Source organism: Macrobrachium rosenbergii, chromosome 5 (assembly GCF_040412425.1).
Source record: "Macrobrachium rosenbergii isolate ZJJX-2024 chromosome 5, ASM4041242v1, whole genome shotgun sequence".
Taxonomy (NCBI): domain Eukaryota; kingdom Metazoa; phylum Arthropoda; class Malacostraca; order Decapoda; family Palaemonidae; genus Macrobrachium; species Macrobrachium rosenbergii.
The window spans coordinates 68,424,127-68,444,492 of record NC_089745.1 but is presented as its reverse complement, the minus strand read 5'-3'; the positions used below and the strand labels follow the sequence as shown (position 1 = coordinate 68,444,492).

Genomic DNA, 20,366 nt, shown 5'->3' with positions numbered 1-20,366 from the left:
TTCAAGGAACACGATGCTGTCTATTCTTTAAGCCCTAAGTTCTTGGCTAAGAATGAAAGGCCTTCTAACCCTTGGCCTAGACACTTTGAAATTAAAGGTTTAGCAGACCTTATTGGACAGGAACCTGAGGGAGTTCTATGTCCAGTTAGAGCTCTCAAGTACTACCTTAAAAGAACACAGGACACTCGTGGTCCCTCAGATAATTTAGGGTGTTCTGTGAGGCAACCAGTTAAACCTATGTCGAAGAATGCACTGGCATTCTTCATTAGGGACGTCATTAAGGACGCACACTCTAGTTGTGACGACTCCAACTTCAAGTTGTTGAGAGTTAACGCTCACGAGGTGAGGGCAGTTGCTACCTCCATGGCGTTCCAGAAAAATATGGTACTCAGTGACATCCTCAGTGCCACATTTTAGCGAAGTCAATTCGGTGTTTGCCTCACACTCTTGGCGAGATGTTTAGGTAGCATACGAAAATTCCTTTTCGCTGGGACCATACATTGCTGCTTCAGCAACCTTGGGGACAGGGGGTAACTCTGATCCTATCCCCTTTTTAATTGTGTTTTTAAGGTTGTTGGGTCGACTACTGGAGGCAGTCTTCCCAATCCTTTGCAAACTAATGCTTTAGGTGTTGGTTAGGTGGTTAGCAATGCTCTTTTGTCCTCTGTATGGTCTATGATCTAGTCACATTGTGGTCACGCCCCCGTTGACAGATCATCTAGAAGTCGCCAGCTATATAGGTCACTACCTCGCTGGGGTCTCTAGTAAAGCAGAAGCAGACTAGAGTGACAGTAACCACTCAGTCAGCTACGCTATCAGATAAGGAACCAAAATAATTTTACCAATAATTGGTTTTTTCCTAATTCTTGGCTGTCTCTACCCCCTCCAAAGGTGGTATTCAGCTATATATATATCTGACAGGTAAGTCTCATGAACAAAATGATATTTTAATGATAAAATAAAGTTTGTTCATACTTACCTGGCAGATATATATATTCATATTACCCTCCCTCCTCCCCTCAGGAGTCAGTGGCGTTAGAAAATCTGAATAGAAAATGGGAATGGTTCCTGATACCCGCCTCCCAGCGGCGGGAATGGGTACTAACCACCTGCCCGGCCACTGCGTGTGCCGCGAATTTTGAAATTCTGTCGGACTTCGGAGAATACAGCTATATATATATCTGCCAGGTAAGTATGAACAAACTTTATTTTATCATTAAAATATCATTTTCCGATAGTTGGGAATGCCACACAGCCTCAGGAGAATGTTGGTAACACTGCTTTCACTCAAACAGACAGAAAGGGAAGTAAACACACACACACACACACACACACACAGGCATACAAATATTATGAGGTGGAGTGAAAAATCATTAATTCCAATAAAACAGAAAAGTGATCAACTACCTTTTAGTAATGTTCTGAAAATGAATTTGGTTTGGGCAGTCATCATTGAGAAATGTCATGTGAAATAAAGATGTAAATACAGGGTGCTTTACACAAACAATTTCCTTGTTAATCTTTACTTACCAAACAAATTTCTTTTTTGATAGATTTTACTAGGCTAGGTTTTCAAACAAGAGTGCCAAATTTATGGCTTATGTAACAACTCACAACCAACTCTTATAATTAGCAACCACTTACTAAAGAACTAACATAAACAACATCGAGTATGGCGTAAACAAATGAATCGGGGAAACAGCTATGTGATTTTGAGATTTTACTTTAACATAAAGTCTGTTAGTTTACCTTTGTATACCTGTTTTACATTTGTGTACAAAAATAAAAATAATAATTCCAATAATACTTTCATTTCTTTTAACAACTTAAAAATATTCTCTTAGTTCTTTTATTAGTAGGCTCTAATCAGCTGATTCTGAGAACATAAACATTATACTGTAGTCTTTGCAAGTAGCTGACATTAGGTTTTTTATACATATATTATGATGATGATGTAACAGGATATAAGCAAAATATCAGTTTCATTACCATTACCTTTAGCTTAAATGCAGCTGTAATAGCCTATTAGACATGTGCAGATGGATACTGTGAGTGTAACACCTTGCCTGAGTCAATGATTCACACACATTTTGTATTTTGTGTATAGTAATATAATATGGTAACAATTGGTAAGAAACTTTGTGTAAAAATACATAATGGTCATAAAACCATGGTGGGCTGTGGGTAAACAATACAATTCAGTATCAAGGTACCTACCTACTGAATTGTTTCATTTACAAGAGAGAGAAAAAGAAGGGGTTACATTTTTTTTCAAAGTGCATTTACCCAATATATTTTGTTACCAATATAAGGAAAATAGGTAGACAATTTATTGCCTTTTGCATAAAGTTTTCAGTTTAAAGTTTGATGGTTGTTGTTTATGAGCATACTGAGTGTTTACAGTTATGTGGTATTGATAAGGTTAGGTGACGAAGGGTACGAAGTTGCTCTTGAAGACCCCTAGATTTTTTTTTACTCTGCCTTATCCAGATTTCACCATTATCTGACAGGCCCTAAGCTCTATTAATGCTGATAATTGAAGGATTATTTGTATATAAAAATTTAATTATAGCTTTTGCAGAAGACCTGCTTCTGATATAAATCTAAAAATGCCTGGTAAGGTGAAACCAAATAATTGAAGGATTACTTTAATTAGTGTTTCATAAATCAAAATTGTTTTCCTTGTCCATAAATTAAAACATGTTTTACTTTTATTGACTTATTATAAACAAACCAGTGTGATAACTATGTCCTTTTCAGTGTTGAAATCAATCAGAGGTTTGTGACCATGGAATGTTCATTATTTTAAATTTGGCTCATTCAATCCCTAAGGAAGATTCATCACCACATCAGGAATGCTAAATGTTTTCTTTGACTATAAAATTCAATTTTAGGTAACCTGTGTCTTTTGGACATTGTATGTTTTGTCTTCAGCAGGTGTTGGTCAGACTGGGTCTGCCATTTCTGAGTTGTAAAGCAGGGTTGAACAGTATTGGACACAAGGAAATTCTGTAGAATTGAATCTAAGTTTTGATGATATGGGTTGCCTTATTAAGATCCTTGGTGCATATTTGAAAAGGAAATTATATCCATAATGCATTTACATCCAAATGTTTCTTCCTCATAGGTTGACTTACTGACAAGATGTTTTGGATAATGAAAATTTTAAAAATTTTAAGTTTTATGGTAATTGTGCAGTAATATATGAACAGTATACAGCTTCAGGTTTGTATAACTGTTTCAGCAGTCTTACTTCTCATTGCTCAAGCTGCATTTACATTGGGACAGTAGCTAGCAGCCAGTAAATTTTCCTTGAAAGCATAAAGTTAGTGGACTGTCCTGGATAGTTTACTTGCCTGGACTGTGGACAGTAAAGTTGCTGTCCAGGCTACTTTACTGTCCAGTCACGTGACTTACAGGAAGAATTTTCCCCCTTGTAAATGCCAACTACCCACTTCCTGGACACTAATCATCATAATCCCACAAAATCAAGATGTCAGAGAAGTGGAATTCTGAGGAAATTATTAAATTTCTGGATGTATATGAAGGTTTTGAATGTCTGTGGGACATTAGATCTACAGATGATATGAATAAGAGACACATGGCTCATGTTAAATTAAGGGACACTCTTTTTAAAGAAGGCGGGGATTTTTAAGAAAGAAAATTAAAACAATCAGAAGTGTTTGCAGGCAAGAACTAAGAAAAATGGAGCAGAATTACATGGTTACTGGCTCGTGCTTACCCCATATAAAAATGGGAAAAAGCACGTTAAAAGAAGAAGAAGAAGAAGACTGGCTGCAATTACTGTCCTGTAGTACTGTCCTCGTGTAAACGCTTACTGTCCAGGAAAGCTTATTTGCAAGCAGCTACTAGCGCCACCAAACTGTCCTCGTGTAAATGTACCTTAGATCCAGAATAGATACATAGTACAGATTTAAAGATGAATTTATTTCCAGAATGTATCTAAACATAAATGCTTTCCCCACAGAGGCTGGCTTATTGTGTCAAAACTTATTGTTTTTGAGAAAAATTCTGGATTTGTTGGATATTTTCAATTTCATGTCTGTGTTTTAATGATTATTGTTTACAGTTCCAGGAGTTTATGACTTTGCTGCTTTGGTTTCACCGCAGCTAAGTCCTACTTCACATTGCTTGGATCTAGAGGAACAGGACTACAGTTTGCTCTACCGTATGTATGGACCATATGTTTAAGGTTGTTTAGTAGTACCTTTGGATTTAAGAAAGTTAATAATTTTGTTAACTTATTTAACTTATATAATAATCCCATTTTCTTCGAGGCTGTCAGACTTAAAAGTAATTTGTTAGTATCATACTTTGAAGTAAAAGGTTCTGGAAGTGAATTATGAATTATGTAATTATACAGTATAGGTAAATTATGGCATAGTAATTTCTTGCTTATTCATATGTATAGAGGGGTGAATGCCCCAGTGCTTGGCTTGACAGTCTAAATTTCATAATTCATCATACAGAGTCCAAGGGATGTTGAAAAATTATAAAGTAGATAAGGTCTACAGGCCACCGCATGCAGGTAGTGGAGTAGGCTGTTCCCCCTGTGCTTCTCTAGAAGTAAATGTGGTTGAGCCAGCATGGTCTACTGTCTGTGCTCATGTAGACAATGGAGTTAGCTCTTCCTCCCTTATTTCTTCAGAAGCACACTGAGCAGAACCCATGCGTCCCTGATCTATGGACCACTGTATGCAGGTTAGCTCATCATCCTGTGTTTCCCAGGCATTATGCCTGCTTGAGTCAGCCCACCTATTTGTTCAACACATGCTTGATCCCTGGATTTTGCACATGCCAACAGTGGGTTTCTTCATGACACATCTCTCAGTACACATGAGCTTTGAGATTGCATTGAAATGCATTGGTACATACCTGGTCACTGGGAATGGGAACAGAGGCAGATTGCTCTCCAGTGTTTGGGGAGAGTGCAAGGACCTTCAGCCTTGTTTCTTGGCACATGCTCGGTGGCTCTTCACCCATGCCTCTCTGGCCATGCATGGTTGAGTCATCACTGCCTACTCTCTCTCGTGTCAGTGTTTATATACTCATTAGGCTGTACACATAGCAAGGGATTTTGTATGCTACAGACCATCTTTTATAGGTTTTATGAGGGAAGTGGCAGGCTGGTCATATACAGTCATGTTGCACCTAGGTTTACTAGTGCTACAGACGTGGAGTTTTTCTTTATGTCATAGCGCTTTCCTTGAACCCTGTGTAGTAAGTCACATTATCCTCTTTTTCCTGTGTGCATAGTGCTTTATTGTTCATTTAAGAACAATACAATTGTGCTGTAGTTCACTATGGTACAGTGTAGTGGAACCTCAACTTAATGGACAGTTGAGGTGGGTGTCTGCCCCTCCTGATAAGTCATAAAATCCAGTAAATAATGAAGATTGGCATTAACCTACGTGATACAGTGCCATGGAGCCGTACCCTGGAGCCTACTTGCGTATTTCATTAACCTTTCAATGCCGACTGGACGTATTTTACGTTGACAAAAATTGTCTGTCGGGTGCCGAGTGGACGTAAAATACGTCGACTACAAAAAGTTTTTTTAAATATTCGCGGAAAAATACTTGTAGGCCTAGTTTGCGAAAAATTTTAAATCACCCGCCTTGAGGGATGCTGGGAGTTCACAGATCACGCTGTTGTTTTGTTTACAAGCATGACCCAGCTGGGCATGCGAATTTCTTTCTTTCTTCCACTAGGAAGCATCAGCTAACTGTGCTGAAAATCTCATAAATTCTTTAATCACTTTGTCGTAATTTTTGCACCGTTTTCTATTAGCCATTACATAAAGTTTTATATATGAAACTGCGTGCAATTTCATGTAGAATACAAAAAAAATGACTCATGGTTGTAGCTTTTACCAGTTTTGAAATATTTTCATATAAATCATGATAAGTGCCAAAATTTCAACCTTCGGTCAACTTTGACTCGACCGAAATGGTTGAAAAATGCAGTTGTAAGCTAAAACTCTTATATTCTAGTAATATTCAATCATTTACCTTCATTTTGCAACAAACAAGAAGTCACTAGCACAATATTTCGATTTATGGTGAATTTTTGAAAAAAATTCTTCCTTACATCCGCGCGCGCTAACTCTGCTGAAAATCTCAGAAATTCTTTAGTCACTTTGTCGTAATTTTTGCACCGTTTTCTATTAGCCGTGACATAAAGTTTTATATGTGAAAATGTGTGCAATTTTATGTAGAATACAACAAAAAATAACTCATGGTTGTAGCTTTTATCAATTTTGACATATTTTCTTATAAATCACGATAAGTGCCAAAATTTCAACCTTCGGTCAAATTTGACTCAACCGAAATGGTCGAAAAATGCAATTGTAAGCTAAAACTCTTACATTCTAGTAATATTTAATCATTTACCTTCATTTTGCAACAAACAAGAAGTCTCTAGCACAATATTTTGATTTATGGTGAATTTTTTAAAAAAACTTTTTCCTTACGTCCGCGCACGCTAACTCTGCTGAAAATCTCAGAAATTCTTTAGTCACTTTGTCGTAGTTTTTGCACCGTTTTCTATTAGCCGTTACATAAAGTTTTATATATGAAAATGTGTGCAATTTCATGTAAAATACAACAAAAAATAACTCTTGGTTGTAGCTTTTATCAGTTTTGAAATATTACCAAATAAATCATGATAAGTGCCAAAATTTCAACCTTCGGTCAAATTTGACTCAACCGAAATGGGCGAAAAATGCAATTGTAAGCTAAAACTCTTACATTTTAGTAATATTCAATCATTTACCTACATTTTGCAACAAACGAGAAGTCTCTAGCACAATATTTCGATTTATGGTGAATTTTTGAAAAAAACTTTTTCCTTACATCCGCGCGCGCTAACTCTTCTGAAAATCTCAGAAATTCCGTAGTCACTTTGTCATAATTTTTGCACCATTTTCTATTAGCCCTTTACATAAAGTTTTGTATATGAAAATGTGCGCAATTTTATGTAGAATACAAAAAAAAATAACTCAAGGTTGTAGCTTTTACCAGTTTTGAAATATTTTCATATAAATCACGATAAGTGCCAAAATTTCAACCTTTGGTCAACTTTGACTCGACCGAAATGGTAAAAAAATGCAATTGTAAGCTAAAACTCTTACATTCTAGTAATATTCAATCATTTACCTTCATTTTGCAACAAACGAGAAGTCTCTAGCACAATATTTCGATTTATGGTGAATTTTTGAAAAAAAAATCTTTTCCTTATGTCCGTGCGCGCTAACTCGGATGAACATCTCAGGAAATTCTTTAGTCACTTTGTCATAATTTTAGCACCATTCTCTACTGGCCGTTACATAAAGTTTTACATGTCAAAATGTGAGCAATTTCATGTACAATACAACAAAAAATAACTCATGGTTGTAGCTTTTATCTGTTTTGAAATATTTTCATATAAATCACGATAAATAGAAAAAATTCAATCTTCGGTCAACTTTAACTCAACCGAAATGGTCGAAAACTGCAATTGTAAGCTAAAACTCTTATATTCTAGTAATATTCAATCATTTACCTTCATTTTGCAAGAAACGGGGAGTCTCTAGCTGCTAGCACAATATTTCGATTTATGGTGAATTTTTGAAAAAAACTTTTTGTTACATCTGCACGTTGCGAATTCATGCATCATTTTGTGATAATATTTTCTCTGTGTTGCTTTGATCGTTATACAATTCATTATATACCAAAATCATCGCAATTTAGCGTACAATACAACAGAAAAAAGAATAACTGATTAGATTTAACTGTTTTGCTCACAGCGCGATTTGTATACAATTATATATGAAATTTTTTTTTTTGCGCTGTCATATATGCCAATATTTACATATGATAATGATATTTTTTTCATTTCTGATGGTTGCATACTAAACTTCAGGCAATGACAAAAAAAGGAGCCAAAATTGAACTCTTAATCTTAAAAACTAAGCGTGCTGTGATTTTTTGAAAAAACTTTCTTTCCGCTTCAGCTCTAACTCTCAAACCCTGCCGACATATGGGAGACACTTTTGTAAATAGACACTCGGCGTTTAAGGGTTAATAGTGTATCCTAATTGGTATTTCTTAATTATCATTCAGTTTAAAATATTAATTTATTCAATTTCAGAGAACATCTTCAAAATTAATTGCTTCAAACCATGCTTATAGTACAGTACTGTATTGCTTAGCTTAGCAAAATCATAGCCAATCAGAGGTAGGATTCTACTTAATTATGCTTACAAGACAGGTCAAATACACAAAACTCATACATTGTAAAAAAAAACATAAACATCTTTGTGTGTCTGTTTTAACATGAAAACTATGAAACACTTTGTACATACTGTACCTCATTCTCTCTCTCTCTCTCTCTCTCTCTCTCTCTCTCTCTCTCTCTCTCTTTCTCTCTCTCTCTCTCTCTCTGACGCATTATTTTTATTGACTGTTATTTAATGCAGTGTGATGTGCTTAACCCTTAAACGCCGACTGGAAGTATCGTACGTCGACTAAAATTGTCTGTCGGGTGCCAAGTGGACATACCATACGTCGACTACAAAAAATTTCAACCTTCGGTCAACTTTGACTCGACCAAAATGGTTGAAAAATGCAATTGTAAGCTAAAACTCTTACATTCTAGTAATATTCAATCATTTACCTTCATTTTGCAACAAATTGGAAGTCTCTAGCACAATAATGATTCATGGTGAATTTTTGAAAAAAACTTTTTCCTTACGTCTGCGCGGTAACTCGGCCGAAAATTTCAGAAATTCTTTCGTCATTTTGTCGTAATTTTTGCACCGTTTTATATTGGCCGTTACATAAAGTTTTATATATGAAAATGTGTGAAATTTCATGTAAAATACAACAAAAAACTACCCATGGTTGTAGCTTTTATCAGTTTGGAAATATTTACATATAAATCACAATAAGTGCCAAAATTTCAACCATCGGTCAACTTTGACTCGACTGAAATGGTCGAAAAACGCAATTGTAAGCTAAAACTCTTACATTCTAGTAATATTCAATCATTTACCTTCGTTTTGCAACAAATTGGAAGTCTCTAGCACAATATTTCGATTTATGGTGAATTTTTGAAAAACTTTCTTTATGTCCGCGTGCGCTAACTCGGCCGAAAATCTCAGAAATTCTTTCGTCACTTTGTCGTAATGTTTGCACCATTTTATATTAGTCTTACATAAAGTTTTATATATGAAAATGTGTGCAGTTTCATGTAGAATACAACAAAAAATAACTCATGGTTGTAGCTTTTATCAGTTTTGAAATATTTTCATATAAATCACGATGTGCAAAAATTTCAACCTTCGGTCAACTTTGACTCGACCAAAATGGTAAAAAAACGCAATTGTAAGCTAAAACTCTTACATTCTAGTAATATTCAATCATTTACCTTCATTTTGCAACAAATTGGAAGTCTCAAGCACAATACAGTATTTTGATTTATGGTGAATTTTTGAAAAAACTTTTTCCTCACGTCCGCGCGGTAACTCGGCCGAAAATCTCAGAAATTCTTTTGTCACTTTGTCGTAATGTTTGCACCATTTTTCTAATAGCCATTACATATAGTTTTATGTATGAAAATGTGCGCAATTTCACGTAGAATACAACAAAAAATAACTCATGGTTGTAGCTTTTATCAGTTTTGAAATATTTTCATATAAATCACGATAAATAGAAAAAATTTGACCTTCGGTCAACTTTAACTTGACCGAAATGGTCAAAAACTGCAATTGTAAGCTAAAACACTTACAGTCTAGTAATATTCAATCAATTACCTTCATTTTGCAACAAACGGGAAGTCTCTAGCACAATATTGTGATTTATGGTGAATTTAAAAAAAAAAAAACTTTTTTATGTCCACGCACTACGAATTCATGTATCATTTTGTGATAATATTTTCTCTGTGTTGCTTTAATCGTTTTACAATTTGTTATATACCAAAATCAACGCAATTTAGTGTACAATACAAAGAAAAAAAATAACTCGTTAGCTTTAACCGTTTTGCTCACAGCGTGATTTGTATACAATTATATATGAAATTTTTTTTCGCGCTGTCATATATTTCAATATTTATATATGATAATGATATTTTTTTCATTTCTGATGGTTCTATACTAAACTTTAGGCAATGACAAAAAAAGGAGCCAAAAATGAACTCTTAATCTTGAAAACTAAGCGTGCTGTGATTTTTTGAAAAAAACTTTTTTTCCGCTTCAGCGCTAACTCCCGAACGCCGCCAGCATATGGCAGACACGTTTGTAAATAGAGGCTCGGCGTTTAAGGGTTAATGCAGTAATGTAATGTTCCATACATATATTATTTGGATTGAATCTTACCAACTGTTAATGCTAGCTTATTCTGTATCTTCGCACCATTAGGTGCAATTGGCATTTTTAAAAATATAACACAATGCTTGGCTGGCCTACTAGGACTGTCTCTGTGATCACCTGTTTCCCACCAGGTGGTGTTGGAATGTTTACGTTCTTGTCAGAATTCTTCAAGCTGTGTCCATGTGCAGAGGATGTGAATCAGCATTAGCAATAATTTTGATGATTTCTGGCTGATTTTGTCCTGCACTGTATTGTGCATGTTTCTGTTTTTGCATTGTCATCTACAGCATGCAGAGGTGATAACATTAGGCTGTACTATAGGAAAGAGTTTGTGGAAACTGAACATTTCGGTTGTGCATGATGGCCACGTGTGTGTTAGCCTAGCTGTTGAGTATGTATTAATATACCGTAACAAGGACAGCAGTGACAACAGACCGTGGTAAAATGGAAATGTTTGGAGTTAGAGTTGGTTTACATCATGGATTGGCACTTAACCCATATATGTTTATACTCTTGTTGGATTTATTGAGTGAAAGGATTAGGAATGAAGATCTGTGGGAACCATTATATGCAGGAGTCTCTTGAATGGGGTGGTATGCAGGTAAAAGTGAGGTTATGGTGTCCATTAAGCAGGGATGAGATCGGTTATTTATACAAGACAAGATATAAGAAGCCTAGATTTAAAATAGGTGGATAATTTAAAGTGCTAGAGACCTATTTTAAGCTAGGATAAAGGCAGCTTGGGGGGGAATGGAGGAAGATGGTAGGGATAGCGTGTGACAAAAGAATAAACTAAAAATAGAGATGTAGCGAACTATAATCAGACCAGTGATGATGTATGGTTCAGAAACATGGGTATTGAGGAGGGAGGAACAGAAGCTGAAACAAGTAGGAATGTGGTGGATTTTCAGGATCTTACTGTGTGAAAGGCGAGGAAGTTAAGAAATTAGAAGTGCTAGAGTGGTAAAGATTATTGATATGATAAGAGAGTCAAGATTGAGATGGTTGTGGCATGTGGTAAGAATGAATGATGAGTAAGGATTGAAGAGGGCTTGGATGGAACATGTTAGTGGTAGAAGGTTGAGAGGAAAGCACAGGCTCAAATGGCATGAGAAAGTGAGGGAGAATTTGGAGGAGGAGGGTTTACCAGAGGAAAATTCTTTCAATAGAAGTATTTTTAGCAGCGCATTATGGCAACTGACTCCATGGCTTATGGATAGTGTTAGAGATGAAAATGTTGACTATGAAGATGTTATTTAGAACTTTTATAAAGGCAGGACCCCAGTCTACTGTTTGGTAGGGGCTCCTCATGTCCCTTTGTCCACAGCTTTTGATATTTTGGACACTTCCAGTCTGGGATATGAATGTACTCTTTTTGTTGTATTGTAGGGTAGGCTCCTTGATATTACGGGACAGTGGATAAAGTGTCATCATTCCTTAGTTTTGACTGTCTTCTTAAGACTTAAGTTTTCAGTTGGTTTTAGAGTGGTGTTCTACAAGTACGACCTACAGTATGGCATACCTAAGGCCTCAGTGAAATATGTGTTCTGGGACTGCAACACTTGCATAGTGCCAAGGTTTATTTCTAGCTGCACCAAACTTCAACTATGAAATTTTTGTTCATCCCTGTTGAATATAGCAACATGGAGAATACTCAAAGTGCCACATCTCTCAGATTATATGCAGTTGTTTGTTTTTGACTTGACCCAATCAACTGGTGGCTGTGACCTTTTCACAACATACTTTGTCGTTCCATTTTTCATCCATCAGACCAGACTAAGTTCTCTGGCTAGTGAGATCTACCAGATTTTACTTACTGAGGATCAGATACTTCTGGGATGATGCTTCTATACTGCACCATCTGTTGGACAGAGGGAGAACTTTGCCTCCTCTTGGATAAGACAGTTTTCTTGATAACTTATTGCTGAACAGAACAGGTAGCAGAGCACTGTATAATTGTATGTACTACAAATAGTTGGTTGTCACATCAGAGCCATAATTCCTGTGAGAGAAGAGTTTGTGCATTTATCATTCCCATCTCTAGTCTGATCTACCAGAACCTTGGTTCCTGGCTACCTACAGTCCCCCAAGTACATTACCAAATTCTACAGTTCCATGTAAACTGCAGTATTTCAGACTTGAGTTAATATTTTGGTAAGTCTTTCCCAAGCATTTTTGGAGAATCTTTGCTTGGGTTTGGTGACAGGTTTGAAGAGCCTGGCATGGTCTCCATATGCACCCCTACTTGACCCAACATACGAAACTTTAACTTCTAGCTTCGGCCTCTTTTGAAGTGTATCAGGGGAGTTGTGTTAGGGGGCGGGAGCATTCTCTAAACACAGTAGCCTTCAGAGACAAATTCCCCTCTAATAAATATTTTTTTATGGTTGGGCCAACAACTTCATTTACTCTTTCCTTGAGAAACTGCCTGGTGACCCAACCTTTGCTATTTGCCCTCCAGATCACAGGTAACTTGTTTTTTTGAACGTTGCTCTTTTTGAAAACTTGTGGGTTTTCACTATGATAGACTACTAATGACTTGAGCTTTAAGTCCCCACTAGCATTCCCACACAATGGTTGTCCTGTCCTTCATTGGTGTGTGACCTGGTAATGCCTGTTCCTCACACGTTGTGTAGGTCCTGATGAGCGTTATTTTTCCAAAATAACCCAGTTTCATCGCAGTTAATACTTGGTGGGGAGTAAAACCCTCAGCCTTCACGTAGTTCCTAAATTCACAAACAGACTCATTGGCAGCAATTTTGTTGGCACTGGCTACTACGCCATGCCTCACCACACTATGAATGCCAGTTCTCTTTAAATTTATCAAGCCCAGCCATGATTGGCTTTAAACATTATGCTAACTTCAGCACTCTTACCAGGCTTTGTTTGTAAAATATCAGCTTGTAACATTTTTACTTTTCTTTTGGTCTCGCTATTTTCACTATTATTTCTCTTAAGACCCATGATGCACTGTATGCACATGAATACAAAAAAAAAGAAGCAAAAACGAGCGCAAAAAAGTTAGAGCTGACTGATGAGGGTTGTGCACTGACTGAAAGCAACGCCGTGACTGAAGCGTGAACCCTTTATTTTGAACAAAAGGAGTAGCAAGTCACGTGTCTCAGTGCAAACATGTTTTAGCTTGAGCACTGATTACCAAGAAAATGATGAGTACCAAGACAATTTGTCCTTGTCAAAATGCATTGAGTACCGAATTCGGTGAGTAAAGCAGACAAGTACTGAGGTATCAGTGTACCGAGATCACTCAAGGATGCAGTATACAATAGCAGCTTGGCATCCATGGACTTGAATCAGAGTGAGGCACAGGGGACTTTACCCTCAGAGCCTACCTGACAGGTTAAGAGAGGCGATGAAACCAAGAACAAAACCGAAGGAGAGGCAGCAAGAAGGGGAGGCTTACTGGGAGGGAGAAACAATCCCGATGGGTCAGCCACCAAGGGAGTCATCGGCGGCGTATAATCCTCAGATGACACCTTGGTGGGCTTCCTTCAGTACTGTCTCCTCCCCTCACACTTCACCCACTGCTCAGCAGACCAGGAACAACACTCAGAGCATGGTGAAGTACGTGAAGACACGCTCCTTGCAAGAAGAGCAAAGGGCGTGTGGGTCCATGTCAGTATTAAATTGAAAGCTATTATACTTCTTACCACCCACCCCAGGACACACGCTGGGAAGGTGGGCTTACGGGGTTTATCAAAGGCTTTCATCATCAAAAACAACAAGAAAAAGATTCCACCGGGGAAAATCAGCTTGATGGAAGTCCGGGCAGAGAGCAAAGAAACACATCCACACCAAATGACAGCCAAAAGCAAATTGGAATGTTTATATCCGGGCAGGCAGGACTCCCACCTCCCAGACGTTAATTAACTGCCTAACCACCTTGTTCGAAAGTTCAACAGCTATTTCCAACTTCGCTGAAAGTAATTGCTAATGTAAAGGACTGACGGTTTGTATATCGTGTCAGAACAATGATCATTTTCCCTTTGATGGTCCTGTGACACCAAAGACAGTACAGTAAACCCGCCGTATTCACGGGGGATGCGTTTCAGACCCCCTGCGAATAGTTAGAATCCGCAAATACTTTCTACCCCCCCACCTTGAAAGTTCAAATACCAAATGTATACTTAAAGTATCATCGTACATCAAGTATACCTTAAATTATTATCCTATTATTGTATTAATCTTTGAAATTATATTATTAATATAATTTCAAAGTCATCTTAAACATTAGTACCCTTAAAAATATATACATAGTACTTCTAACCTTTCAGCAAAGCAGAGAGAAAGAGAGTTACCACGTCAACTTATATTCCGACTTATATTCAGCAAGGCTGGCTGGGGCAAAAGAGAGAGAGAGAGAGAGAGAATTTATCTCTTTAATCTCTATGACAACAAAAAATTTGTTTGTTTTTTGTCTTCCAAAGATGTAATACCTCTACTACACATTTTTAAAACACTGTGAACACACACACATGAACAGTATCTTTCCCTGATAGAGAGAAAGAGGAGAATAACTCTTTACATATTGAAAGATTGAAACACTTGAGCTTCTGAGGGTAACACTTTCCCCTCTGGCCCATATGTCAAACTGTCAAGTAAATTAACATTTACCCTCCCCCTCTTCTCTCAAATCGAGGATAAAAAAGACTGGGAACCACTGTTTGTTCGTTTAAAATGTTAAAAAATTTACTACACAAATGCAGGGAAAATATTATTTCTGAGTTCGTCCCTGTGTCACCCGGTGAAATTCCTTTCTTGCACGAATTTCTAGGTATAAATATTGCTAAATATACCAGAGAAAAAAGCTATCAGGAATGCTGGGGTTACTACCCCCAGATCGAGCGCCTTCTTATACCAAGAAGGCGTCGGTATGGATAAGGGTGAGTGAAGAATCACAACCACAGAACCACACTCGAAAGACATCCCAATGGCAAAATCCCTCGGAAGAGCGGAGAGCCGTACCAGCTCCCACACTCACCCGCCCGTCAAGCGGTGACCCCAGCGCCATCTGAACTCATTCCATTTCTAGCACGTGATCGTTGTTGTTGCTGAGTTTTTTGTTCATGTGCTTTTGCCCTTTTTTCGCCTTTCCAAGCATGTCGTCCAGCAGCTTTACTGTATCCAAGTTAAGTACAGTACCATCTTATTGTGGGGTTTTTATGATAAGTTTGGCTGTTTCAGCCCGTATTTATTAATTATACGTGGTTCTGTTATGACGCTACGGCGTCCCCTAGTCAGCCATGTCGACCGCGAGGTACGCCCATCCAGCTTGTTCTGTTTGGGCTTCTCTTTGTCGATTACATTGCTTATCGTTATTTCCCCTAGGATTCATCCTGGTGGCGTTTCCTGGGCTGGGTTTTTTTTCGGTGTTTCCCTAAAGATAATAAGGGTTCCTGCATTTGGGTTCCCGTCATCTTCCCGCTTTAGTAACTCCCCAGGATGTTTCCCCTTGGACAGTTTTAGCTTTATAATTATTATAATTATTATTTTGCTTGTGCTTGACGTCATGTTTTCACTGCTTAGAATTATTAATTGTTACCATGGGGGCGTCAGGTACAGTTTTCCTGTTTACTTCCTGTCGCTTCTCTCGGTTAGGCTACGCGCCTAGCACAAGCACAAGATTATTTTATTGTTTAATGTATATATGATGGTGATTTATTATTATTCTGGTTAACTTCCCTTGTGTGGGGTTTCCCTATATCCTGCCTAGTGTATGTTAGGCTTTTATTTTGCGCCTATTGGCCTCCTGCTCTCCCTTTCACCCTGGGTTAGGTTAGGTTAGCGGAGGGGATCAGCAGGTAGAGGAGTTTCTGTTGTTGTTCCATCCACTGACCGTTGTTTGGGTTGTGGAGTGAGACCCCATTGTCCTCCCCTTCTTTACGGAGGGTAGAGGTTTTTTCTGTGGGTGTGTCTCCTCCATGCTTTTATAGCATTCCCTTTCTTTTCGGCTCTGGTTGGTCTTCGCACGGGAATTTCTCTCCCTGTTGTTTCCTCATCCCTCCTTTCCTTCTCCCCTTTTTATTTCATAGGCTACGTCTATGTGTGGGGTGAGAGTATGTAGGCCTTAGGTCGCTATTCCTTTCCCTTTCCTTCGGGGTAGGCCATGATCTCTCCAAGCTACTTCGAAGCAATTGACAATATCACTACGCCGGACACGTAGTAATAGATCAAGCCCCTGACCACCGAAGACTACGGATACTAGAGGCACTGCATATAGGAGCAGAAAAACCTACCATCAACATTACCCAAGAAACCTATCTGCTTCCGACAGCGACACGACGCCCTATCACAGCGCCCCCTGAAAACATAACTATCGGAACATCCCAGCAGGACGTTGAGAGCAGCAGCAACGAATAAGACCCTCCTGACGAACTCCCTGATGGAGGACGTGACCTTAAGGAAGCTATAAATGTACTCCTCCACAGGACATGTCTTACAAACCATAGGGCATCGCAGAGCAACCACCATGCTCTGAGATTAAGGCCGAGAAACCGCCAACCAATGGGAGAAGATCATGCCCAGTGACATCAGCGCTCTCTTGGCCAATCAAAAATCAACGCTCTCTCGACCAATCAAAAAGAAGACCGTGACCAGCGGCCCCCGACGACCGCTGATATAAAAAAGAGAGACCATAGCCACCACTTCATTCAGCTCCCGCCTGAAGAAGGAAGAAGGCCTTCCAAAACATGTCGCGATACCTACGATCCCAGAAGCACTGATGACCCCTGCACTCGTTTTTGGACCCCGCCCTCAGAACTTCCATTACCTTTGACTTTTTATATTTTTATAAATAAAACCCCTGCAATGAACTTTGGCATTTTACTCAATTCTGTTGCTGAAGAAGAAAAAAGGCTAATTAGAAGAGGTGAACGAATAATCTACAAGATTAATGCAACCAAGGCTGCCATCATATCTAACAAAACATATTATTATTATTATTATTACTATTATTATTATTATTATTATTATTAATAATATTTGAAAATTAGTAAATAATTTTTTTATCATAAAAAATGTATTTAGTCGTGAAAATAACATGAAAATACACTAGTTAGTGAATATTTCCAAACAAAAAAGTCTGCGAATTGCCGAATTTTTCGCCAATAATTTATAGATACACTCCACAGAAAAGAATGCGAATCGTGAGAATGCGAATATGGGGGGTTTGCTGTACAGGCAGTCCCCGGTTATCGGCGGGCTCAGTTATTGGCGATCTGGTGCAGCACCGATATGCCCCAATTTCCTCTTATCGGCGCTAATAATTGTGCATTGGCGCTAATACATACCTAACAGAGGCACCGATAACCTAGCTGCCCAGGAAACGATGGCAAAGGTATCCTTTTTCTAGCTAGCAATCTGATCATCAGAGCTTACCATGAAACTTCCTACTGGTCATCAGTATGTTTCGGGTAAGATCTCTGGAAGGCAAAGTCATCCATTTGCCTGTTACATTCAGAGAGGGCATGTAGTTCAAGTACTAGGATAGCATGTATTTTTGAAATTCACATGCCTATCCTCTTACCTTGGAGTGTTAACCATAAGCAAGAGATCATTTCTCTGCCTAGGAAAATGGCCTTCCGAACGTACCCTGCTATTTCATGATGGTCATCAGTATGTTTGAAAGCAACATCTCTAGGGCCCACAGTCATCCATTGATCTATGGCATTCAGGAAGAACTGGTCAATCTGCTACTAGGATAGAATGTAATTGTGCAATTGACATTCTTATCCTTTTACTTGGATTATTGCCCTTGTGTCCTTGGACTCCTTTTCCTTGGATTCTTGGTGGGTGCTCAGTAAGTCATGCAGTTTACCTATCTCTTTAGGACAGGTTGCATCTTGCCTAAGGTGTGCGGCTACAAGAAGGTATGGGCAAAACTGGCTTCCTACCTTCCTCCTGTTTTCTGCCCTCTTACAGTGGACAGGGGAAGATTGAACAAGCCATCCCGAGCTGGACTGGCATGCATGCAGGTGATCTGTATGACTGAATATCCTGTCAATAATCCATTTTTTGTTTGGATTAATAGATGCATTTCCTTCCTTCTCTCTAGCAAGGAGAGAGAAGGACTGACTATGGGCAAGCCAGTTGGATTTTTAGCTACACAGTCTTCGACATTGTGGCTTCATCCGCACCTTTCGATCCAAGGGTTTTCATACTTAACTTTGATTCAAAGTGCCCAGAAGTCTGGCAGTTGAACATCCCACTTGTTCAACAGATCAGAGGTATGGTATCCTTCCTTTGCTCTTTAACGACCAGGAAGAGAATGCCAGGTGAGCCAACTACCAGTCCGTTTAGAGAATTACTTGGAATCCTCCCTCCAATAGTAAGTCTCCATATGTAAAGACTGAGGGTTTGTATTCGTGTAGGAACAGATAACAAATCTTCAATTAATTTGTATTTTTCCTAACACACAAATCTGAGGTCTTTACATAAAAGTGCAAAAAAGGCCCACCTCTTACCACCTCTCATTCCTTGACCTGGGCCAAAAGGTAAACTGGAGAGATTGATTGCATACCGGTTGGGTTGGCTGTACTTCCTCCCTTACCATAGGTAACTGACACCATAACCACCTTGCAAAAGTTTAACAGCCAGACTTTCTAGCTTCGCCGAAAGTTATCCGTATGTAAAGATCTCAGGTTTGTATGTTAGGAAGAATACAAATTAATTAAAAATTTGTCATATTTTTCATTCTTATTATTCAGTGGGTTCTTTTGTCAACATCCTCAGTAAACATTTTGTTGCATGATATGGTGGCACTCCATTCAATTTTGAAATAGACAACCAATTTTTATACTTTTCCAGCTCTTATAAAATCTGGTTTGTATAAGGTGGGTCTAAATAAAGAGTAGTCTGTATATGTATTGTAAGTTCTTACACTACTTTAAATGACCTTTTTGTTTACAGAGTTCAGGCTATTAACTGCTCTAGAAATAATTGATGAAGTGAAGAAGCTACAAAATGTTGCGTATCAGTTAGGTTTAGAAGAAGCAAAGGAAATGACTCGTGGCAAGTACCTTCATATTTTAAATAAGAAAAGTAAGTGACTTGGTAACAGGGACAAGTTACCTACTAAGATTTGAAGGTTGATTACTTGGTGTAATTTATTTATAGTTTCAGTCTGGTAAATTATTTTTTCTTAGTCTTTTTGTAAATATGAAATTTTAAATACAAAGACCAAGTCTTTAACTGGACTAATGTAGAGAAGTCCATTACTATAATTAGGTAAATCTGGTATAGAGCTTTCTAGAGAGTACAAAAAATTAATGTGTAGGTTTAAAAATGCAGAAGTTACAGTAGTACAGTATAATCGATATGACGATTGAATACAGATCTCTTAATTTTCTGTCTGTAATGCATAGAGATTCAATATTGAAGTTGAAGAAAGTTTAGCCGTTCTTCATCTTCAAATTGAATTAGCACTTTCTACTTGAATTTACAAGAGTAAAGTTCACCGGATTTATATTTACTAGAAAAGTTATCCTTGAAACTTATGATGTTTGTTGAATTGAATTCTGGGAGGTTCTCTGTAGGGAAACAAATTTTATTGCCCTTTTAGAAGTTATTTTACTTAGAGTAGTATATTAAATTCCAACTCAAGTATTGTATACAAGTGGAGTACTTTTGTCTTGTAAGCTAATGTAAAGATTCGTTGTAAGTGCTTGTAATCAAAAATAGCTAATGGTATATATTTTTTTATTGATGCTTTGAGTATCTGGAAACTTTCAATAACATTGAAAAATGACTGGTCATGGGCACTAAATATTTAAAATAACTGTTATAATATTGCTTCCTTTGATGTATATAAGTTTGTACATATGCAGCTCTTATGAACTTCTGCTATGATGCATGTATATTTCATGAATTTATATATAAGGTATTGTTTAGACAACAGCTTTAAGAAAATTTATTAGAAATTGTATTTATGGTCATACCATGGTTACTCATATGAGGGGCATAATCAGAGGCATAATTTACT

At 37.8% G+C, this 20,366-nt stretch overlaps 1 protein-coding gene across 1 annotated transcript in view; it reads left to right on the top strand.

Annotated features, from left to right (window-relative positions):
• The window catches only part of lin-52 (DREAM core complex component lin-52), an 87,496-nt gene extending 68,062 nt beyond the window's left edge, over positions 1 to 19,434 (top strand). Inside the window, exons 4-5 of the mRNA XM_067104569.1 lie at positions 4,091 to 4,189; positions 19,295 to 19,434. Coding sequence (XP_066960670.1) covers positions 4,091 to 4,189; positions 19,295 to 19,434 — 239 coding nt within the window. The remainder of the gene's footprint in view (positions 1 to 4,090; positions 4,190 to 19,294) is intronic.
• The last annotated feature ends 932 nt before the right edge of the window (positions 19,435 to 20,366 follow it).